This window comes from Ambystoma mexicanum, chromosome 6p (assembly GCF_040938575.1).
Source record: "Ambystoma mexicanum isolate Mex_15411 chromosome 6p, UKY_AmexF1_1, whole genome shotgun sequence".
NCBI lineage: Eukaryota > Metazoa > Chordata > Amphibia > Caudata > Ambystomatidae > Ambystoma > Ambystoma mexicanum.
This window is the reverse complement of record NC_090935.1, coordinates 653,951,750-653,976,477: the sequence shown is the minus strand read 5'-3', so window position 1 is coordinate 653,976,477 and position 24,728 is coordinate 653,951,750. Positions and strand designations below refer to the sequence as shown.

Here is a 24,728-nt window from a genome sequence, read left to right as displayed (position 1 = left end):
AGAAGTTGGTCCACGGTCGTATCCTGAGGAGGGCGAACTGCCAGATTCTGACCCCGACAGTGTTCCGCACCGACGAGGGACAATGCGTGGGATACGGATGGGGAGGTGGAACAGCTTAGGAGACCGGCGCAGCCTTCTCCTCCGGATGATATTGGAGCCTTCCACGCCATAATGTTTAAGGCGTGTGTGGAGTTTGGGTTGCCTCCACAGGAAGAGCAGAAGGATTGCTTCCTGTTTGATCACATGGGCAAGAGAAGGAAGGCTGTCTTCTCCGTGCCTATTCTGGACCATGTGTGGCAGGAGGGCCTGCACACGATGGGCTGTTTTCGGAGCTGGCTGTCAAAGGTCGGCTTGAGAAAAAGTTCAAGGCCCCAGAATCTTCTCCGAAGTGCTTAGTGTCTCAGCCCACAACTGAGTCAGTGGTGTTGGCGGCGGCCAGTCGTAAGGCCAGGAGTCAGCACAAGTGTGTTACTCCTCCGGTCAGTGAGGCAAGGAGGCAGGATGCCTTCGGGAAGAAGGTTTTGACTGTTGAGGCGATGACAGTGAAAGTGGCAAATTCCTTGGCAATCATGGCACGCTATGATTGCGAGATGTGGCATGGCTGGCGATTATTTTGGAACATCTGACGGAGCAGGAATGCTATGCTGTTGGTGCGTGAAGGTGAAGAGGCTTCCAATCACAGTATAAATATTGGCGTAGACCTGGCGGAATCCGGCTTTAAGCAAATTAACAATGGGGTTGTGCTTCGTCGCCAGGCCTGGCTAAAGTGCACTTACTTTCGCCCGTAGGTGCAGTATAAAGTTTTCGACATAGTGTTAGGGAGAATTCTCATTTATGGCTAATTTCCCTCACCTAGTGAGTCCCCCAGCAGCTTTGCTGGACTTCTGGAGTTTATTTCTTTCCACTTGGTAAGAGTAAGAGCTTTTCCCCCACTCTTAACTGTGTTTCTACCTGTTTTTGTGATTGTGGACTCTGACGTACACCACTTCAGTAGCCCCCTTCTTTTTGTGTGTCACACAGCACCTTCAGTGCCGTGGCACAGGGTTTTCTCTGAGACTTCCCTCGACTCCATTTCTGAGGCGACTACTGTCCCCCAGAAAAGGGGTAAAGCTACCATTAACTTTACTTAGTCAATCTACCACAGATCCAGTTCACCCCATCTTCCATGGAGTACTGGAAAGGGTTAATTCGTATCCCTTTGTATCTGTACCTCCTAGAGCATTGTTTCGCTCTTTTAACATTTAGTCTTGGCTGGTGGCAGTGGTATCTACCCTAACTTTTGTACCACGATTATATTAGATAAACGTGGTACTGTTCTTGGCTATTATATTAGCCTCGAACATAAACCCGCTTGACCAAATCATCTTTCTTTTGGCTCCGGTTGGGTTTATTCGCCATTTCTTTTTGTTAAAGTCCTTCTTGTGTTTTACTTTGCGCGGCAAACTTGGTTCGTCTTCTTTGTTCACTGTCTTTTGGCGGGCTTCTGCTCAGAAGCCCTCCTTAAGGCGCCTGGGTGTCTAGGTGGGCTGAATGTGAGGGAGGGGTGTAGTCACCCCCTGCACAGGGTATCCTAGGAAACCCAAGTCGCACTTTGTCATGATTGGCCAGGGTAGTTGTCCGGGCTGGACAACCCCGCTGCTGGGTGGTTGTCCGGGCTGGACAACCCCCTGCTGGCTGATTGACAGCCAGGCTGTGTGAATGGTTTTTTTTCGCATAAAAGGCAGGTCTCTTGGCCTAGAAGTCAGAGAGTCACAACTGGAACTACAAGGAACCGAAGAGAAGCAGAGAGAAAGACGGCTGCTGCAACTACCCCGTCCTGGTGAAGCCCTGCTGCAGTCCTGAGTTATCTTCCCTTCAACGATTTAGAGAAGATCCAGTCTGGAGTCTTCTTCCCTTGAACTTGGTGGGGACAACCAGCTCATCTTCTACAGCCAGAGGGACCTCTTCCTTGGTCGAAATCGCTGCACGCTGCTGTAGTGGCCTGGATAGCCATCTGAAGAGCCTCTCCTTTTTTTAAGGAGCACACCTTTTATTCTTCGTCCCTGCTGCCGGCCTTCAGACGTCCTCCTTCACAACGAAGCTCCAGGAATCGTGGGTCTGCGGGAAACCAACAGGGACAACTGCCAAGGCACCAGCTGCACCATTGGAACAAGGTACTGTGTTCTACTTGAGGAAACTGGGTGAACCCCTTTTCTTCATTTCCAAGGCTTGCCCTTGTCTTCCCTCCTCCTTATAACGTTTGCTTCCGAACATTGACAATATCGAAGTACTTTTTGGCTACGTTGAATCGTGAACTGTCTGTGTGATCTTCGGCAACAGGCCCCGGTGTCTTTCGACCCTGGCTCCGGCCCTTTGACTTTTGAACTCCTGTCTGAGTGTTTCTTGATTCTGCCTGCCTAACCGAAATTTTGCCTGTGATTTTTGCCTCCAACTCCCTCTGGGTATCTCGGGTGCTAAGTTTGTTTTGCCCCGGTAGCATTTCATGTCACAGATACGCGTTTATTTAGTAGACCGAACTGTCAAAAAGTGATCGCAATTGTATTCGCGGTAATGTGTTTTGTTCGTAACACCGGTTCATTCAAACACAGGGTACTTACCTTGAGACTTACTGTACAAAGTGAATTGGTTTGTTGTAGTGTATTTAACGTGTGGTTTTTATTTAAGTTTAATAGAAGTGTTGTGTTTGTAACGAATGGTTTAAAAATAAATGTACTTATATTTTTCTACCTGAAACCTTGAGTCAGTGTTTGCTTGAGTCACAGTAATTGTGGTCCCTTTGTGTAATCTCTGCTACTGCTCATATACTCTTGAGATAAGCCCGGCTGCTCCGCCACTGCTACCACTCTGACCTAGTAGTACAGGCTTGTACCAAAGGTAAAACTTGTATTGCCACCTGTAGTTTTAATTGTGTGTAGTGGTCGCTAAGGGCACTGCACAGGATTCTGCCTAACAGCCCTATGAGGGGAGCATTTGTTTGGGGTAAAAATCTATGAAGCCCTCAAAGGGATGGAGGAGGAAACAGAGACTGCTAAGTCCTTAGGGGCTTTGCAGAGTGGGTGCTCTTTTCGCTCCTTTCGCCCGTTCCGAGGTGCTTCGGGTAATGCCCGGTTTGCTGCCACCAGTGACCGGGGTTACAGCTGATAAAGTTATTCCTCCCAAGGGTGTCGGCAGTCGGCACTGAAGAGTTGGCACTTTCAGGCTCAGCGGAAAAGGGTTTCGCAGTCCTCCACCTCGAAAGGGAGGCAAGCTAAACCACAACAATGACTGCCTTCAGGACAATCCACCGGGGGGACGGGTGGCTATGCACGTGGATGAGTGGAAGAAAATAACATTGGATAGTTGGGTGTTGGACACGGTGCATCTAGGCCACTCGTTGGAGTTCAAATGTCCCCCGGTTTCTATCCCACCGGTGTATGGCTTGCAACTGCATCTTCACATCCTACGGCAGGAGGTGGTTCTTATGTAGGAGAAAAGGGGCTATAGAACTGGTTCCGGTGGCAGAAAGAGGCCAAGGGGTTTATTCCTGCTACTTTGTGCTGAAGAAACCCAACGGCAAGTGGTGGCCCATTCTGGATCTTCGGGCGTTGAACAAGACTCTGCAACGCCTGAAGTTCAAGATGCTCACTCTTCAGGAGGTCATCCGGTCGGTCCAGCCCGACAAATTTCTGGTAACGTTGGATTTACAGGACGCATACTTTCACATTCCCATGCGTCGACGGCACCGCAAGTGTCTGCGGTTCGTCGTAGGAGAGGACCATTACCAGTTTTGGGTTCTTCCGTTTGGTTTGCGTTTGGTTTGAAGTTGTCCCCCAGGACGTTCACAAAGAGCTTGGCACCAGTGGTTGCATTTCTCAGACGGGAGGGTCATCACGTATACCTGTACCTGGACGATTGGCTGGTGAGAGGCTCGTCACCAGAGGAGGCGCAGGCAAGTCTCGGAGCTACCATGCAGCTGTTGCAACGACTGGGATTTGCCATCAACTTCGAGAAATCGTTTCTGAAGCCTTCCAAAGAATTGGTGTTTCTGGGGGCGGAGTTTCTGACTTGACTGGGGCTAGTGAAGCCCTTGGGTGAGCGGGTCCTGAAGCTGCTGCAACGGGCAGCCGAGTGGAAGGTAGGCACAAGGGTGTCGGTCCATACTTACATGCCACTGCTGGGGGCCATGGCATCATGTATTCCACTGCTGCCAAACTGTCGTCTCTTCATGAGACCGGTGCAAGAGTTCCGCGTGGACCGGTGGGCACAGAGTCGCGGATCTTGGTCCGACAAGTTGGTGATCAACGGCACTCTGGTGAACGCTCTTCACTGGTGGACGTGCTCCACCAATCTGGTTCGGGGCATGCCGTTGCTGGAGCCGGAGTCCCAAGTTACGATTGTGGAGGATGCCTCTGACGGGATGGGTGGCACATCTTGGAGAGTCGCAAGTTCAAGGCCTATGGTCTCGGCAGGAATCTCGTTTCCATATCAATGTGCTCGAATTGAGAGCAGTACACTGGGCCCTCAAGTCGTTTCTGCCACGCATACACGGTTCGGTGGTGAGTGTGTTGACAGACAATACCATCACAATGTTTTATCTCAGGAAACAAGGGGGCGCTCATTCCAGGGTTCTGTTGAAGGAAGCGCAGGACATTTACCATTGGGCTCTTCACGACATTGCCATTGTGGCTTATCTGCGGGGAGTGTTGAATGTGCAGGCAGATGCGCTCAGCAGGGACGTCGGCAAGCTGCACGAGTGGCAGCTGAAGGAGCAGCAGGTGTCCTTAATCTTCCAGAAGTGGGGCCATCCCCAGTTGGATCTTTTTGCGACTGTGCAAAACAAACAGTGCCGGGAGTTCGCCAACAGGTGGGCTCACCCAGAGTCTCTGGGGGTTGCGTTGTCGTTCCCATGGACGGGCTGGTTTGCGTATGCATTTCCCCCATTTCTGCTCATCAGGCGGACCCTCCAGTGGTTTCGGAGATACCAATGCTGTGTGATTCTGGTTGCGCCGTTCTGACCCAGGCAGCCGTGGTTCTCCCATCTCCTTCACTTGTCAGTGGTGGAGCCGATTCGGTTGGGGGCGATGCTGGATCTTCTGTCTCAGGAAGGGGGCACGGTGTGGCACCACGATCCGGGGTCTCTGAGCCTGACTGCTTGGCTGCTGACTACTCAGAGTTTGGCCTGCTAGGTGTTTCCCGCGACGATCGCTGAATTTTGGAGGCTGCAAGAGCACCATCCACAAATGTCTCATATGCCTGTAAATGGAAGCAGTTTTGTGTGTGGTGGAAGGCCCAACATTTCCCCAGAGCAAGTTCTCCTGTACCTGTTGCAGTTGGCAGAAGGTGGCCTGGCATTTTCCTCAATTAAGGTACATTTGGCTGCAATATCTAGATTTACTCTGAGGCATCATGCGTCTCCTCTGTTTAGTGACCGGTTAGTAAAGCATTTCTTGAAGGGGTTGTTTCTAACTTTTCCTCCGGTGAAAAAGTTTGCGCCGGTATGGAGCCTTAATGTGGTACTTTCGGGTCTGATGAGACCGCCTTTTGAGCCGATGTCGACGACTCCTTTGAAGTTTCTGTCATGGAAGGTGGCTTTTCTGGTGGCCATTACGTCGGCTAGCAGGATAACGCAGTTGCAGGCATTGGTCGTCGATCCTCCATACTTGAGGTTCTTGAAGGACAAGGTTATTTTGCCCACCAACCCGCACTTTATCCCCAAAGTGCCAACAGCGTTTTGCAAACTCTCGTCTATTGTTTTGCCCTTGTTTTTTGCATCAGCATCCGCACCTGCAGAACGGGCTCTGCATTCTCTGGACATTAAGGGGGCATTGAAGTTTTATTTGAATAGAACTCGGGATTTCAGAAAATCCAAACAGCTATTTGTGGCTTATGGCCCGTCCAACAAGTGACAGGCTATCTCGAAACAAGAACTTTCTCTTTGGTGTCCTCTACTATATCGTTATGCCATGCTAAAGTTGGGAAGCCTTTGGGAAGGACTCCTAAGGCGCACACAACGAGGTCCACGGCTTCATCAGCGGGATTATGGTCGGGGATTCCGCTGGTGGACATTTGCCAGGCGGCCTCCTGTGCGGTGCTGCATACCTTTACCGAGCATTACTGTCTGGGGCAGCAGCATGGTGATGATGTGCAGGTGGGACGTGCGGTCCTACAATGCCTGTTCCAATAAGTTAAGCCGCGCAGCTTCGGGGGTGTTTATTTGTGAACTTTGTCACTTGATGGGTTTATTGTCTCATGTATGTGATTCTGTTTCTGTATTTGTTTGCTTTTACGCTCCACCTTGCATGTTGGTACTGCTATGTAATCTATCCACAGCATGTGAATCCATGAAAGATCCATGCTGGAGAAGGGAGTAGTTTCTTACCTGTAACTCCATTTCTCCAGCTTTGCTATCTTTAATGGTTTCACATGCGCGCACTGTCCGCCCCTGAAGGCAAACCTGATTCGGGTTCCCTCTATTTTGGAGGTTAAAATCTGAAGGGAAGCCGCGGGGCGGGGCTATTTATACCCAACGTCCTATTGGTGGGGACTAAAGCACCCAAAAAGGACGTTGATGGGACACTAAAGTGTCAAAGTTTTCCATAGGAAAACGCTAGGTTGAAGTGACCCAGGTTCCCAGCCTGACGAAAGGGAATATTCACAGCATGTGAATCCATGAAAGATACCAACGCTGGAGAAATGGAGTTACAGGTAAGAAACTATTCCCTTCCAAGGCGAGCACGTTTTGCCGCTGAGCTATCATCCCGGGACAATTACTTAGCTGCACTCAAATCTGTTGAAGCTAAACAAGACTGTTGGAACACACTTCCACTTTCTCTTATTGCTTGGATATCAATTAAGATGGTGGCTCTCCCTTCATTTTATTTATATTAACATTCTGTGTAGACCGCCTAAAGCTTACTTTGAGAGAGCATGCACAATGGTAACTGGGTTCGTCTGGGCACATAGGCAAGCAAGAGTTGCATAGGAGGATATCACTCTCCCATTTGAACAGGGGGGCTGGCTGTCCCAGAGTATGAAACATGCTATCTAGTGGCCCAGACAAGTCACATAAAATATTGATATGGCACAGCACCGTATGCGTAGCAGGTTGTGCTGGAAAGAGCCATAATCACTCCATATAGACTCACTTCTTGTCTGTGGGAAAAACAACACATCCAACGGCATAAGATAAACATGGTACACACAGCTATAGCCGCAGTGTGTCTTCTGCATAAGAGATATGATCGGCCAAGGCCTGGAACTACTGATATTGCGTTGTGTAAGACTGGAGGGCTTGACAGCATGCTAGACTCAGAGCTTGCTGCAATTAGTATATGTAAACTGGATGATTGGTTTTGAGCAGGAGAATTTATCTCCTTAAATGATTGCAGAGATATGGGAGGTACTATGCTACAGCAACAAATGTATTATCGTCAGAGGTGGGCTGAAAGCTTTTTTTGGATACTGTTACAAAACTTCCTTTGTAATCACATGGTGGAATCTCTTCTCACAAATCATGAGGATTCACAACATGTAATATCCAAACTACATATAATAGCTCAGAGCTGTCGAAAATGGAAATCAGAGCAATCAAGAAACAAATGGGAAAATATATTAGGGCATGGCATCACTGATGACCACTGAAGTTGTGCCTGCTTACAAATTAGACTTATCTCTATGAATTACAAGCTTAAATGTATACACCTCGCTTAAGTCACCCTGATAAAAGTTCAAAAATATGACCCGACCTCACTTGGGTCATGCCCACTTTTCAAAATATTAGATGTGTTTTGTGATGCTGGAAATGCCTTTTGGAGGGACAGGGCCTCCTAGTCCTGGTCCTATCACTTCTGTGTGTGCGTATTCTGTATGTCTTCTGCCTGAGGTCCAGCATGGTCCTCTGGCAGTGAGCTCTTCATTTTTCCTTTTAGTGAACAACACCCCTGGGATACCCTTATGGCACCCCTGGGTGGGGGTACACCCTTGTACCTCTTGTGTGTGTTTTGGGGTACCTACCTGTGTGTTGCCCACAGGGCAGGGTATGGGCTGGTGGCAGCTACATGCTGACTTTACTGTGGCTCTGAGTGTACTCCATTTTTGGGAAACCCATCACCTGCCATAGGAATCAATGGATTCCTGGACAAAGGCAAGATGGCCACTGTAGCCACTGCCAAGACCGAAAGTGCAGCCTTTCCTGCACTGTCTGGTTCCTCCTTTTCGCTTGGCCTCGATATCCCAGCAACTCCTTCTTGCAAAGGGGGTCCATCCTCGAAGGGTCCCGTTGAGTAAAGCCAAGAAACTCCATCACTTTGCCTGCCAAGGCACCAAAGGTACTGTAATGAGGAAGAGCATCTTTCAGTCTCAGGAATCATCCAGGGGTCCCAAATTCATCTTGGATCCTGTTCTCCTGTGACACCACAGGTACTTTGCGGTGGTGGAACCTGTAGAAGTAGACCAGAACATTATTGAACATTTATGGGCTGGGACTGTAGCAGACAAAATAAGGTACACCCTATCTTGTCCCTTACAGGTTGCACAGACTGTGGGATCCGCACACAGTATTACTATTTTAGTATAAAGAAAATATAGTACCTATGTTCTGAAACGAACCTGCCTTTCTTCCTTGATCTATACAGTTACACCTTGCTTAGCAGTTCACATGCTTTTTAAAGACTGTCAGCAGTTGGTGCAGTATTTATGAATCTAAGTATTATGTGGTACCACATAGAGTATATATATTTTTGCAAGTATTAGAATAGAATTGCCAAAGTACATGTGTGTGTATTTTCTTGAACCTTATTTATCAAAGTCTTGATGGTAATAAGACTGTGTTATCACATAACATAGTGTGTGGACACTCCTTTGTCAGGGCTTGGGGATTCACTGAACTTAAGAACCAGCCTGCATCACGTCCTGAGAGCTTAAGCCTGGTTGTTCGTCCACGATACCAATTGAGAGCCTTGGCTAGGGTGCTCTATGCCTCTGTCCCAACCATACAGAGGGCAGAGTACAGATATCCCCCTCCAGTCTTTACACTGATTTTCTGCATATGGCATGGTGCTGCCCTGGGAGGGCGACATATTGGACACAAATTTAGTGTACTCTTATTGATATTATTAGCTGTGATGTGCCGATCAGCCCCTATGTGTTTTTGCTAGGCATAACCCGAGAATCGCCAAAACAAGATTGTAGATATTTGGGTGTGGCCTTGCTCATCGCCCAGAGACATATAGCAATGTTGTGGTGGTCCCCAGTGAATGGCTGGCTAAGAGGGTTGGTGTTATGTAATAAGCAAGAAGATGCGTATAGAGAACGCTCCAGGCCAGTGAGGGAAGGGTCCCAGGGCACCAGTGCCCTAATTATGCTAATCACCTTAAACTGAAACCCAACTGGGCACATCCCCAGTGTCGGGACCGCACAATGGAAACACCTGATACCACACATGAACTGAACCACGGAATCATGTCTCTTAACTATTCCTAGTAGCTCAGCCCTTGGGCATGAAATATTCACACTAGTTTGCCTTAATTCTTTATTCGTAGGTATTGACCTCTGCTAAACCAGGCACTGGGCGGACTGAGCCCTTGCTATTACCACTACCCAGTAACTAACTGACCTACCTGCAACAAGCAGGAACCAGGACAATCCCTCTATCTTACCTACCAGGTGAAATCCCTTGCAAATGAGACAATCATTACCAATCATTACCAAACACTCTAAACCAATTAGGACCATTGCCAACCAAAGCTACGGAAATCTCTTCTTTTCTCTCCCTTAACATGTACTCAATACTGTCTATTGATAATTGTTTTTGACTGCAAAATATATGAACCAATCTGCAAATCGCTATGAATCTGTATATATATCACGATCACTGGGAATTAAATCACCCACACATAATATGCCCAAACACAAATGTCACATGATATACACCCAATCACGAATGGTGAATGCCTGATCTTGGGACCACATTGAACCAAATATGTATCAAATCCATTGTTATTAAAAATTATAAACGGTAGCCTAGAAAAAGACCTGTTAGGTCGAAACACGTGTCGGCACCACCTATTATATCATCAATTGATGAATTCGAGACAATAAAATATTGGAAAAAATGAAAATCACAAACCTTGTGGAACTATATTTTTCAAACGCAGCAAAAGACAATGGGGTAAATCCCAGCATAAGAAATTGCACATGCGCCGAATGAGTGGAAACTATAACAATTCTCTCTGGATACACACAATAGGCACCATGAGCATGGGCCTTTTTACAAGTTTCCACCAATTGGCTGCTAGTGCACCAATAACAAAGATGGAGGGCGCGGCAACACATGGTCCCTGGTGCTCTTAACGCATGTATAAGAGAACTAGCTGCTCCTACATCTTGCCCAATTGATAACTGTCCTGTACTTGGCACATACGTGGTACTGGTACAATTTAAGATGTAATATGATAATATTGACAGTTTTGTGCAGAAAAGAAAATAGCAGCACTGTGATTACTTACTATATAGAGCCTGTCTCATTGAAATGTGCGATCAGTGAAAACAATTATGTAAACTGCATGCTGCTAATCAACGCAGACTTTACTAATGGGATGGTTGTTCTGTGCAAAGGAGAGGCAACTGTTGATATTTGCATTTATTTGCAGAATAGGCCAAAGTGTGGGCAGATGCAGATTGTGAGCATCTATACAAAGAAATGCTTTCCTTCTCCTAATATTGCAGACTACTGCTAGTTGTAATTTTTATTTTGTTTTGATGACACTTATTTGATTGTGCAACAACGCTGTCTACAATGTACTGAACACTTTAAAAATGATAAAGGGTAAAAAAAAAAAAGAATAATTTTGCTGCTATGAGCTTCGTCAGGGTCTAATACTCTTGCATGTGTCTCATTAAGAAGTCTTCTGTTTTTGATTGACTTCTGATGTATTTCAATCATCTGCAATCTACTTTTGAGTTTCTGGATAGCTTCCCAATATTTGGTAACTGATATACTTTGTATGTTTGTTCATAATTTCCTTATTCTGTACATTTTTATACCTGCTGTTGCTTGTCAACTTTATACATATATTTAGATCTCCACCTCTTAAAATGGAGACGAGTGAAGCAGCTTGATAACTGCACACATGTATATTTGGTGTTCTAGCCTAAAATATATTTGTTCCTAACCACTTACAGGTCAAGTATTATTTTTTTACATCATTTTCCCTGCAGCTAATGTAATTGATAGTTTGATTCATATAATCAATTCATGATAGACAATCACTGCTAACCCCTAATTTAGACCCAAGTTATTTAGTATATCAGTCTGTTCCTTGATTGGGCCATGGGCTCCTGGTTAGGTGATCAGGGGCCCGGTCTACATCTATATAATTGATAACTGCCATTTTGGATTTCTTACTGGCTTCTATGAACAGTGTGCTCTCGTCCTCCGGGAAGCTGTCGGTTTCTCTGTGTGCACTGGTAAGTCCAGCCTGTTTATCTGTATCTGCAAACATAGCAACATTGCATCTCATGCCATGCTTGCCAGAGTTAAAGTGCAATGCTTGATATATTTTAGCTGAGTCTCTTTTCTTTCCCACGAAGAGCTGCCAGTGTTGGCTTGCCGTCCCTTGGTAAAGGGGCAAACTGATACAATGTGTTTGTTCTGGGTTTTGGATTGCTTTTTCTTAGCAGAGCTGCCTGTGAATACGATGCAACAGAAGTATTGTCTGCATTTCTGTGAAGCTTTCCCTTCAGTGGTTTGAAAGGGCCCACCTGTCTATTATCCCTCTTATGTTCATGCACAGGCCTTAACTTAATGGGGCTTTTCGGATCTCTGGGGCATCCCAGTGTGGATTTCGAATTGTGCACTGTGACGGGTACCGTCCCTCAGAAGGGCTGCCTCTTTGGGATGCGTGCATGTTCCATCGATCGTCCGGAGTCGTGTTTTGTGAAAGTCAATGCAGAGTTTTGTTTTCTGAGAACTGTTGTCTCTCAATTTCTGAAGTGTTAGTTCCTTATGCACCAACTCAGTTGGATTATAATTGTGTCTTGGTTGACTTCTGTCTAGGTCTTCCTTTTCAGTTCTACATTGTTCCTTTAGGTTACTGGCATTAAACATACAATATATTTTGTCCCTACCAAGCAGGTAGGTGTGCTGCCCCATCATATACTATATTCATGATAGAGTAAAGGATAAAGTATTTTCTCTAATGAATGTCATTTTTCTGTTCCAGTTACATTTTTCTGTTCAACTATCCGCATTTAATATGCCTCTTCCTTCTGAGATGAATAGAAACATAGACAGCTATGGATGTGAATAATGGATGTTTTAGAGGATTAATGGTTTCCAAATATACCATGTTCCACTGGTGAATGTTTTTGAAGAATGCTGTGAAGCAGCAAACCAGGCTCCTGAAAAGGTTATTTTTCATTCCACCAAAGGAACAGTTACTGAAATAGCACTTTACATGGGCATTCCTGTCCATGAGATAGACATGTGGTCTTGTTTACTAACGTTTTCAAAACATTGTTGGTTATACTCGGATTCTTAAGCATTGTTTCGAAGATTCAGGGTTCACCATCTCTTATTAACAATTCATCCTAAGCGTCACTGGGGACATCTTTTAAAAGATAGAAAATATTTTGTGTGAAAAAGTATGAATTACAATGAAAAGTTACTCGCATTGGTACCATTCGCTGTGGGTTTGGTTCTATGTTGTTTAGCAGAAGTAAAATACTTTGTGGTACTTCACTTGTACAAAACTACTCCCCCCTCCCCTTTTTGTTAAATGGATGGTCCCCCATTCCGCCCCTCCCAACTATGCGCCCCTACCTCTTAATACATTTATAGATTTTTACTTCCCATAAATTAGTTTTGTCAAAGTAAAGTACCACAATGTATTTTACTTCAATGAAACAACCGCACACCTTTTCTTCTGTAGAGCTTTTGTAAGCCGCTGCATTACTTAAGCAATATTACATTGTCGGTGGGGACATTACCAGGCCCGGTAATGCCCCCCTCCTGCCCATTTAATATTGCTTAATTTGTACCCCCGGCACGATGTACCGGGTTACTAATAGATTGTAAGTTGCAAAACCACAACGTAACATTTTATTTAAAAAAGATTGCTGCTATGGATCTGGAGGAAGGAACTCTACGTAGTCCCTTCTCTCTTTCCATGGCAGCCCTATTGATGTCGGTGCTGCGCCAGGAACACTACTGTATCCCGGCACAGCCAACGGACAAGGAGCACGAAGGTAAGTAGGGAGGGGTTGGGGGGTATCTTATTGGGTTGTAAAAGGGGGGGTTGGATAGGATGCAGGGGCGTGGGAAAGCCGGACAGCGAATTTACCTGGAAAACCCAGCGAGGGAAGATGGTGGCCACCCGCTCTGAGAAGTGTGGTAAAGCCCCTGCTCCGAGCCTCATTGACTGGGAGGCTGCCACCCCTCCCTCGTGGGTACTAATTTGAAATATCCCTGTTCTTTCTGTGGCACAAAGAATCCATATAACTGAGGAAAAGTGTGCAGTCTATTGTCTACAGCATCTTCTCACTTCTGGTTGATGGAGCATACTACAATTGTGACACCTTGGAATATAGGTTTCACTGAGATCCTTAAAGGTTCTGGTTTGTATCCGTTTGTGTGGACATTTCAAAAGATAGAGAATTGGCTGAGGTAACAAATTAGCTATCGAAAAAGACCTTTCCAAATGTAATTCATGAATTTTCCATCAAAGGGTTTGAAAACAGGGCATTAATCATGACCTGCATGATCAGGTAAAGTTTCCTAAAGAGTTTACATCATGCTGCCTTGTGAATGGCATCAGTTGAAGAATATTCTTGGGATTGGGTTGCAGGGGTTCCCACTGTAGATTGAGAAGAATTGAGACAGCGTTTCATAAATCCTGCAGGCGGACCACCATTCAAAGGGAAAATGGGGATGCACAGGGAATAGAGGATTTAGGCAGGAGAGGCAGCATTAGTTCTAGGACCCTGCCACACTAATTGTTTTCGGTACCCCTAGTGTAAACCTGTAGTACCTTGTTGAAATATAGACATGAATTGCATATAAAGCGGAGAAACACATCTTTTTCCGCATTTTCACTCCTTCAGCTCCTCCTAAAAACTAAGTATATTTTGTATGACAGAGTTTTGTCTTTGAAGAGGACCTGATCCAACCAACAAATGAGCAGCTGTTTTTGTACTTTTCCACTTCAGGGTCACTAATGTAACGTGGTACATCTTTAGTCAGCTTGCAGGCCCCCTTTCAGAATGGTTGATGGTTATCTGTGTTCCACAAGGGGTTCTGTTTCAGATGACATGTCATCTCCGCCAGCAACAACCTGAAAGAATAGTGTAAAGTACAACATGGTCTTGTTTTCAAGATGGGTGGGGTAAAACAGGGGAAAGTTCAGGTGTGAGGAAATGGTCCACGGGGAATGGAAGGCTAACTGACATTTTTCCTGCATGTGTTTTCTTCTCTTGAAAAAGGTGTCTGCCTCAGAAGGCATAGGACCAATGAAAACCCTGTGAAAACGCTGTGGAGTGTTTTAGGCTCCTTCACTGCCAGGGCAGAGAGCGGGTGGAGGTGATCTTCCAGCTTAACCGAAAATAATGGATGGCACCTCACTGGAGACACGCCTAGAGAGTGACTGTGCTCTTAATGATGGAGCCTTCACCTTCTCCCCAAATAAGTATCTGGAGCACACAGATTTCCCTCAGAGATCTTAAGTACTGAATATAGGTGCTGATGTGAGGTTGCACATAAATATAGCCAGTAGCTAAATTAGAGCACCCTTTTGAAAATAATTTGTATTTTAAGGTCCTGTTTGGTTATTTAGTCATGTCTGTTACTTATGTAGTATACCTATGCACAAAAACCTGCCAAGGGTGAGAGGTTCCCACACAGCTCATCTCCTGAGGATCTCTGTCCGGCCAACGAGACGGATAGAGGCACTAGTGGCTATATAACATTGTAGGCACTAATAATTCATCCACACCAGGTTGCTGGCTAGGGATTTACTGTGATCCAAAAGATAGACCAGGAGGATATACCCCATAGCCATTTTCCTGTGCTTCGAAACAAGTAGCACTAGTCTCTTAAGAAAACAACCTGGGTTGCATATCATTTGTGAGGTTGAATAAGCAGATAGTACGAGATAATGGTACCTTGTCTTCCCTTTCTTACTTCTCCACCTCCTGTTATGCTTTTCAGGCAGGGAATCTCACCATTTTAAGGTTTCACCATAAAAGGTTTTGGTGCCTGGGTGGTACCAGACCCATCAACAGATTCAGACAGTCTTTGTGAATGAACTACTGAGGTACAGTTTCTGATTTGGCTACAAGAAAATGAATTTCAAAGGGCTTCGGAGAGTACATGACTATATGTAAAAGTAGCAACACCTTTAATGATTGAGACGTGTTAATTGGACAGTGAAAAGTGAAATTATATGCTTTTTTGGTACAAGTAATTCTGAACCTTATTGTTGTGCCATAACATGAGATTGTCTTTCTCCTGTAGAAGAATGGTACAGTATAATACAATCTGACACTTTATTATTTAGCAATGAATCCTTGAAAACAGGTGGTGATACAGATGTAAACTTGCTTGCAAAGCTTGATGCACCAGTAACTGATCACAAATCCAGGAAGAGAAATGCGTGTAGTCAAGGAAAAATTGATGAGCTACCTGCCAAGAAAACAGCACTGAGCAATGTTGCAGATGGTTCCGTTGGAAATGCATGTAAAGTTCCACAAAAGGAGCTTGACATTAGAGTGAAGGTAAGTTACGATGAGTCGTATTGAATTGAAATGGTATCATGGTTTCGTTAAGTGATTTATGACAGTTTCCTCCTGCTTCTAAGCTCTCTAAAAACAGTTATTAGAACCCATATGAAATGTTGACTATGTATTGACCACTGAAGGATTTAGCATATTTGCTACTGCATGAATTTGAACCTGTGATTTGTGCAGATTTTCCCTATTGAGCACTTATGTTTCTGAGCTAGGTTACTAGCAGTATATGGTTACTTTACATTTAGAACATAGTCTGTAAAAAGGTGTTACAATGTTGAGTCTTGGATCCAGAAGGTAGTGTGTCATGAATTAAGTAACAAATCCAGAGGGGGGCATTACCGCTCTGTTAATGCCCCCGGGCACAAGTTGGCACCGCAGCATTACCTGACCAATAATCCCTCCGCCCCCTGGCGAGGGGTTTATTGCTATAAGTATCCTAGCACATTGTACCGGGATACTAATAGGTGTTTTCTAAAGTTGAGAAACGGTGTGTTTTCCGTTTCTCAACTTGAAAAAAACTGCAATCCACGATGGCCACCATGAAAGAGGGAGAAGGGAGCTTCACTTAGTCCCTTATCCCTTTCCATGGTGGCCATTACCACAATGGGGATGCGCCGGGAACACTAGTGTTTCCGCTGCCGGCAAGGGACAAGGGAGTGCCAGGTAAGTGTGGTGGGGGTTGGGGTGGGATTAGATATGTGGGGGAAGGAGATGCGGGGGTGCACTTAACTGAGTCCCGGCGGGGAGGATGGTGCCTCCTGCTTCTGAGGAGGCTCAGAGCGGGGGCTTTACCATATGGTTAAAAAAAATGTTCTGAGCCTCCTGATTGGCTGAGAGCACCGCCTCAGCCATTTACTAATGTTTGAAACTCACAGAAAATACAAAATTCTACCAATGCTTTACCTTTTATTAAAACGGTGGTTTCATATTTCTTTTGTAATATTGATAGGTTGGTCCTATAGCATTGTTTTGTTTGCACTAGCTTTTACAGACTTTTTTGACCTAAAATTCTTCAAATTTTAGCGGTTGGATTCAACAACAGATCTCATAAGTAGGTTATCAATCAATACACATTTTGGAATTGTTTTTGTTGGGGGAGGGGTGGAGACAACCCTATGTTTAGGGCATGAAGGTGCCTTACTAATCCTGAGGAAGCAGGGAGTACTTAAGCTTTTTCTGGCTCCCCTAGTAGTAGCTTTGGTCAAACGATGAAGTGGTACACTTATGAGACAAACAGTGTGGGCAAGATACAGGCTGTCAGAATGATTTTGCACACCCACCACTGCTGGAGGTTTCTGAGAAACAAAGCTTATTGGACCCGTTGACTTTGCAGAGTAACTAAGCAGTACATCTTTTACTAAGGCGATCAGTAGCTTAGTGTAAAGTACAGTTAACATACACTAGATTGTGTCATTCAATATATTGAGCACACAAATAACTAATAAACATGCATTTATTTATATAACAACACTGATGCATTAAGCTAGTAGTACGTAAAAACCATATGCACACACATGCAATCACATTTAAGTTGCCCAGTTGGAACACATAGCACACTTTAGAATAGATACTAAGCAAGATAGATAAAGCAATACTTTTACAAGAGCTAAAGTAGGAGGGAAGTGGGCTGTTCTTATTGCAACATTGTACTATTATAAGGCAACACCATTACACTGTAATTAAGTGTAATGATTCCATTTGTAACTAGAAGCAAGTGGTCAAATCTACAGGAACCTATCTGGGTTTGGGATACTTAGAAAGTTGGTGTTCAATAGGAAATAGGTCTTAGTTCTGTAGTCGCATACAATACATAGTGACATTTTTAGTAATATCAAGATTATAGTGTAGGAAAGGGGGCAGATACCAATCCTGGATGCCTAGGGTGTCCCCAGAAAGGAGTAATATACTCCAAAATATACTCCAGTTCCACTAGCCAATGGTAAGGTAGGAAGGGACTTTATGCTCAATAGCCATGGGTGTGGACCAGGAGGGAGCCGAAAACAACAGAGAATCTCACAAACCTTGATCAGGACTGACAACCCTCGGTAAGCATAGGCCATTGGGACAGCTGCTCTCCCCATTGATCAAGGCTTTGATGGTCAAGGATTTCGTTTTAAAACTGACAGATGGGTTTGGTGGTTTAGATCACAGCTGCCTACAGGTCAGGCCACGAACTCTGCCCGTTCTGCTCCAGGTAAGCCGGCGTTGCAACAAGCATATCCCCATTTGCTGACTAGAACTGCCTAACTCACAGCGCATCTCTCTCGCTCTTGTCCAATTAACGCCACCATCCCGCATGGCTGTACACAAGTGTGCTGTCCATGCCCACGTGCCACGCCACTCGGTTACTTCAGATCTCACCACCCGACTCATCTACGCTGGACGCCCTTGCCATGCACTCGCAGCTATAACTATTATGGACCACATGTTCTATACCCACTGCTGCACGCTGTGCATCTCTTACTTGCCCCTCTCCTTCAGGCTTCTCATTACATCCCCCATGAGTTACAAGTATATTCTGTAATGCCTGTCCAATGACATTTCGTATCTAGATGCCTTATACTGTGCCTAGTGAACTGTTTTGCACTGCTGTTGGTTGCCTAATTTGCACCATTTCAAACCTAGCTGCCTTATACTGTGCCTAGTGAACTGTTTTGCACTGCTGTTGGTTGCCTAATTGTGCCATTTCGAATCTAGATGTCCCTGTACTGTGCCTATTGACCTGGTTTGCACTGCTGTTGGTTGCCTAATTGTGCCATTTCAAATCTAGATGTCCCTGTACTGTGCCTATTGACCTGATTTGCACTGCTGTTGGTTGCCTAATTGTGCCATTTCGAATCTAGATTTCCCTGTACTGTGCCTATTGACCTGAGTTATACTGCTGTTGGCTGCCTAGTCGCGCCACCTTAACTCCTTATACCCTTTGTCCTGAGCCCGTTTAATTACATCCCCAGTCCCTAGAGAAATACAAGCTGCGACATGCAGCTAAGAACTTGTGTCAGCATTGACCTTATATTCACAGTCCTTTTAGGACTATCAGCTTGCACTGCTGCCAGCTACCGTGCAAGCAACACTAAGACCTTCCATATTCTCCCTTCAACCATGCTCTACCATCCCGACCCTCCATCGAACCCCTACCTCAATGACCCAGCCCTTTGGCTCAAGCACTTTGCTACCAAACCCACTCCAAACATCCCATGTACTCTACAACAAAGGAATAGCAGACTTAGAACTAGACTGCCCAGACCACCTTGTATTCTGCGCAATCGCTCTGCCCTTCCACTGCCCAACTCAACCGCAACGCCTAGTCCTCCACTCTCCACCTCACCCATCTCAGCAATAAAGGGAGCCCTTATCAATGCAAGATCCCTCACGGCTCACGTCCTTGACATCGCAGACCTCATCACTGTCCAGAACCTTGACTTTCTAGCTATTACCGAAACCTGGTTACATGACGCCTCTGGCCCACTCCTCGCTCTATCCCTACCCAAGGGTTATACCATTATTAGAAACGACCGCCATTCCAACTTGTCGAAAGGAGGAGTCGCCGCTTTCATACACAGCGACAAAATATTTATGAGAGCTGCTTCCCACACACAACTTAGTTCTGCAGAATCTCTCTCAGTGAAACTATCGCTCTCTCCTACCAACACAGCAGCACTCCACCTTATATACAGACCTCCAGGCCCACTGGGCTCATTCATTGATGATGTTGCATCAACCCTGTCGACTAACACTAAGCCGAACTCTCAGATACTGCTACTAGGCAACCTCAACCTAGGCCTCTCAGATCCCAAGGACCACATGGCCGCTGAAGTAGACACCACCCTTTCCAACCTAGGCTTCCAGCAGCGCATTCGTGATCCTACACACATCAAAGGTAGAACACTCGACTGGCTAGCCGACCTTAACTGTAACACCAATGTCATTTCTAACGATGCCTGCGCCTGGTCCGACCATCATGTTATTACCTTCCTCCTGCCAGCCACCAACCCCCAGCCCACACCTACCATAGCCCCCGCTATACCTACCAGAAATAAAAAAGATATCACCAGGGAGAAACTGCTTCCTCTTATCCTCCCTTGCTTGAAAACTCTTGCTGCACAGCACAAGGATAAGGACCCCACTGTCTTTGTAAACACTTATAACAGCCTAATGACCAATGCCATTGAGAGCATAGCTCCACTAAGGATCCGCAAAGCCAAATAGTCCCACCTGAACTCTTGGTTCACCCCGTAGCTCAACTAAGCCCTTTGGAAAAGTCACCCCAGCGCAGCTAATAGTCTCCCTTCTAATCACCTCTCTTAATTACAAGGAGGCCACATTACAAGCCAAAAAGGAGAGTTACAATTCACGAATATCCCAGGCAGAATCGAACACTAGAGAATTATTCAAAATCCTCAAAGAGTTAGAATCTCCCTCATCTGCCCGGACTCGTGCACCAAGGACAGCACCTGGTGCAACAATATACAAAATGCCCTTCTTAACAAAATATCCACCTTGCAATCCAAAATCAACGCCAAACAAAATACCCTCCACGCCCCTATATTCAGCAATACCAGGCCACCTAAAATAACTACCCTTGACTCCCCGGTGCCGTTCAGCTTCACACCGCTCACAGTTATTGAGGTTGAAAAAATCATCTGCAACTTAAAACTTTCCAACTGCCAAGGGGATGCTTGTCCAGCCCCGATCATTAAGGAGTCGGCTCATGACCTTGCTCTTTTTATCACCACTTTTATCAACGCCTCCTTTCAATCGGGAGTGGTCCCTAATAACCTTAAGGATGCTTGGGTTATTCCTCTCCTAAAAAAACCCACCTTAGACCCGGAGGTTCTAACCAATTACAGGCCCATCACAACGGTCCCATTTCTGCTAAAAATCTTAGCAGCCTATCTTCAGATACAGAACTATCTGGAATCAAACAACCTACTAGGCACGAGACAATCCGGCTTCAGACCGAAGCACGGTACGGAGACAGACCTCCTCGATCTCAAAACCCAAATTGAGGATCTCAAAGACAAAGGTAAACTAGCCCTGTTACTACTATTAGACTTATCTACTGCCTTTGATCTGGTTAATCACCAAATCCTCTGTCACCACCTGAAAACTGCAGCTCACTTCTCCAACATGGCCACAAACTGGATTCAATCCTTCCTGGATAACAGACAGATGCGGGTATTCTCGCCCACCTCCGCAGCTGACCCTGCACCAGTCCCAAGGATCGTGTGTATCCCCTACCCTCTACAATGTATTTACTAAACCCTTATTTGATGTGCTCGACTATCTGGGTGTCGCCTACACAAATTATGCTGATGACACCCAGATACTCATCCCCATCACGGGTGATTACACAGTAGATTCAAAAGCCCTAAATGACGTTTACCATGTCATTCAAACATGGATGGCCCAACATGAGCTCTGTCTCAATGATGACAAGACAGAGCTCCTCATCCTAGGTACTCAGCAAAGACTAAACAAGCTGAACCCTATGTTCATTTCCTTTAACATCGATGGAAATCTAATAAAAGTCTCCAAAGATACCAAAACGCTTGGAATCTACCTCGATTCCACCCTCTCCCTTCACAGACAAACAAATGCAGTTGCGGCTGCCGCCGCTTATACCTGCAAGCTGATCACAGCATGTCGCCCTTTTCTCTCCACGCACAACTGTACTACCCTTGCTAGGACCCTGGTCATGTCCAAACTGGACTACTGCAATGCATTGTACCAGGGCACTAATCAGGGTAACCTAGACAAGCTCCAGATCATACAAAATAACGCCATCAGGGCAGCCCTCAACATCCCCAGATCTGCACCCATTTCGGATACCAGGAAGAACCTTCATTGGTTGTCAGTCACCCAAAGGATCTCACTAAAATCGCTTGCCCTAACTTACAAATGCATGAATAACCTGGCCCCCACCTATCTCTCCTCACGATTCACGCTGTACACCCCAGTTTGCTCACTTAGATTTACCCTGAACCAGAGCCTACTGATACCTAGATACAAGCTCCAAACAGCTGGTGGATCCAGCTTCCCAGTCCTGGCAGCCAAATTGTGGAACGCTGTCCCCTTGACTATTGGAAACCTCCCCTCCTTCAACCTTTTCAGACATAGAGCCAAATGTTGGCTAGTCACTTCCAATGCCCAAGCTACATTCTGAAAACGTGATGCAATAACTTATGTATGGATGTACTATTCGACAAACTATGTATTGTTGTACTACTTACCTATTTCTATGCTATATTTATTGTTCGATATATAATCACTGTTTGCAACCTATGTAACCATTGCTCTCAAGATATGCGCTCGGTAGCCTCCGGGCCTGGTTTGCGCTATACAAATAAATAAACCTAAACTGAATTAGCCCCATGCTGGACTTGGATGAAGTTGGACCTCGGTTTTGGATTGCTGTGACAATGGCAGGCCACCAGATGCCACAGTCGAGATGAGCAAATGGTGTTACCCAGCACATGGTCTGCAGGCATGAGGAAGGAGGACAAATGACTCATGCTCCAGAAACACAAGATTCACAGTTCCTGGCTGTGAAACATCCGGGCAATGGGAGTCGTTCCCACTCTGGATGATGTGTGCCAGCAACAGGCCTATGGCTGTTCTGTGCTCCAGGATAATGATCAGGGCGATTTAGGACTCGGAACTGGTTGGTTAGGCCCACCAGTTTAAGGGAGGGGAGGCACTGCAGAAGGATTCCCTTGTCAAAGAAAAAGCAGAGCTTCATCTTGTGATGGCCTGCTTGGAAAATGGTTCTCCCAGCAGCGATCTTCCAGCATCCCTCTGTGGTCTCTCGTATGTTGATACTTGGCCTCAGAGGTTGACTAAAGGAAAAGCTCCAGATCCCTTCTTAATATACAGAAACCTAACTGCACATGAAGACCACAGCCCACCTATTAGGGGGACATGCAAGATTCAGACTCTGGATGGCTGTTCAATCATGTACACCCAGCTCAGGTACAGCAATGTGTATGAGTGCATGCTGCAGCTCAAACCAGATACACACAGAGGCTACTTCCCAGGCTGTGGCCAGAGTCTGAGGAGAGAATGACGATATAGTGTGGTTTCCTACCCCTAAACGGGAGAGAGTTAATCAACAAAGCTAGTGAGTCCAAAAGCCTGTTCTTAAACAACAATATTGGCTATTTATGCCACTGTGGTGATGGAAAAATTGCTACTTCACAGTACAAATAAGGTGCCACTGCCACTACCAAGCTGTGCTTCATTGAACAAAGTAAAAATGCATTCCCATAAAATACAAATTGGAAACAAGGCTACCCTGACCTACTGTCAGTAAGGGAGCTAGCAGTCGGGTCAGGCTCACAAAGATATTCCCTGGTTCTCCATTGAGATGGTAACGCTGCAAAATAAATGTCTTTAACACAGGGTAGCAGAATTTCTAATGGATTCTTGCCTCCAAGAAATTCTTCGTCTCATAAATATATTCCAGGTACAGTCTTACATTACGAAATGTTTTAAGTGACCATGGAGCAAACTTCAGCTCTGCTCAGTTGGAGGCCTGCTTAAGAAAAGTCCATCTCGGGGGCGTGGCCTGGAGCGCCAGCGATGTGGCAGCTCCTTTAATGGCCACCGCTTGAGTCCGCAGCAACAATCGAATATCTTAGGTTCCCGCTATGGCCAGCGCTTGTAATCGATGGATCCAGGTGGCGGAAGGTGGGGAGCACTAACAGCAGCAAACTGATCGGAAAACCCAGACGAGATCCCTGAAAACGTAGCAGGGGGACCAGCCGTCTACGACGGTCAAGCTGATTCAAAATGATGGACGTGCCACTTCGGCCCGGGTCCCGCAGCCTGCCAGCAACCCTCGCCGACGGAGCCTAACAATGCCAGCTCCCCCAGTGGCAATTTGCCACGCCCGCTGCACTGGCGGGGGCTGACCAGGGGCTCGACCCGGACTGGGCCCACAAGAATTGGGCCCCCCTGAGGTAGTGCCCCCACTCCAGCACCACCAGCCGGCCTCTAGTCCCCCGATTTCCCCCCCCCTCGACCCACCTGTTATCTTCACCGGGCGCCCTGGCCCCTCTTTGACTTGGTCCTTGGGCCGCGGGGAGCGCCGGCGGCTTCCTCGCGCCCCTCCGGTGTCCGACCCCGGACCTCTCTTCCTCCGCCTGCGCTCCGGCGTGTCCCACCAGCGGGACACTGAGCCCTCCCCTCTGGAGGCGGAAGCGGAGGACCCGCAGACATTTGACGCCATTCTGAAGTGGGGGCTCCCAACTATCAGCAGGGATGACTCCTGGGCCCAAGAAGAGGCCCCAATGAACGGCAGTCTCGGATACGGCTGACCACAGCCGGGGGCACCTGTCCGCTCCCACTGAAAGCGGAAAGCTCCAACTAACTCAGCCGAAGCAATCATTAGCTCCACGGAGCTCTTGCCCAGCCCACACGGGTGCCTCCTGGATGCCAACCCCCCTCTACTCAGCCTAACACAGGGGCTCTTCCACCACAGCCCTGGACCCCCTCCAGACTCCTTCAAGAACCACCTAACCACCACCTGCCTCCTTTTGGGGGTCTCTGCCGCGGTGAGGGGGAGACGGCCCACAAGATCTGCCCTCCTCTCTTCTGAGCCTCGTCGACCCTCTCCCGGAGCCTCCAGATCCTCCACTGCAGTCTGGGCTAGCATTGACACCTCCCTCAGCTTCCTGGGGCGCCCTTGCCACCTCCTGCCTTTAACAGCTCGGAGAGGCCCGACTCCTGCACCTTCATGCTGGGAACCTGCAGCAGATGGTGAGTAGAGGGCCAACAGCCATCTTACGTCTGGGAGCCCCGTTAGCCCCCCTACTCAGGTGTTACCACTACCCCGCTGTGGCAAAGAACTCGACAAGCCTATCCTGCCCGCTCATTTCCTGGGGTGCCCTGGCCCACTCTACCCCCCCTGCTGCCACCATTCCTAGACAGTGTGGTTCTTTAGCTGGTATCTCAGGACTTCCTAC

At 46.6% G+C, this 24,728-nt stretch overlaps 1 protein-coding gene across 4 annotated transcripts in view; it reads left to right on the top strand.

Moving 5' to 3' along the window:
• The window catches only part of BDP1 (BDP1 general transcription factor IIIB subunit), a 2,223,165-nt gene that overhangs the window by 2,063,724 nt on the left and 134,713 nt on the right, over positions 1–24,728 (top strand). For all 4 annotated transcript variants that reach the window (XM_069627521.1, XM_069627519.1, XM_069627520.1 and 1 more), the window contains one exon: positions 15,531–15,747. In XM_069627521.1, the coding sequence (XP_069483622.1) occupies positions 15,531–15,747 (217 nt within the window). The remainder of the gene's footprint in view (positions 1–15,530; positions 15,748–24,728) is intronic.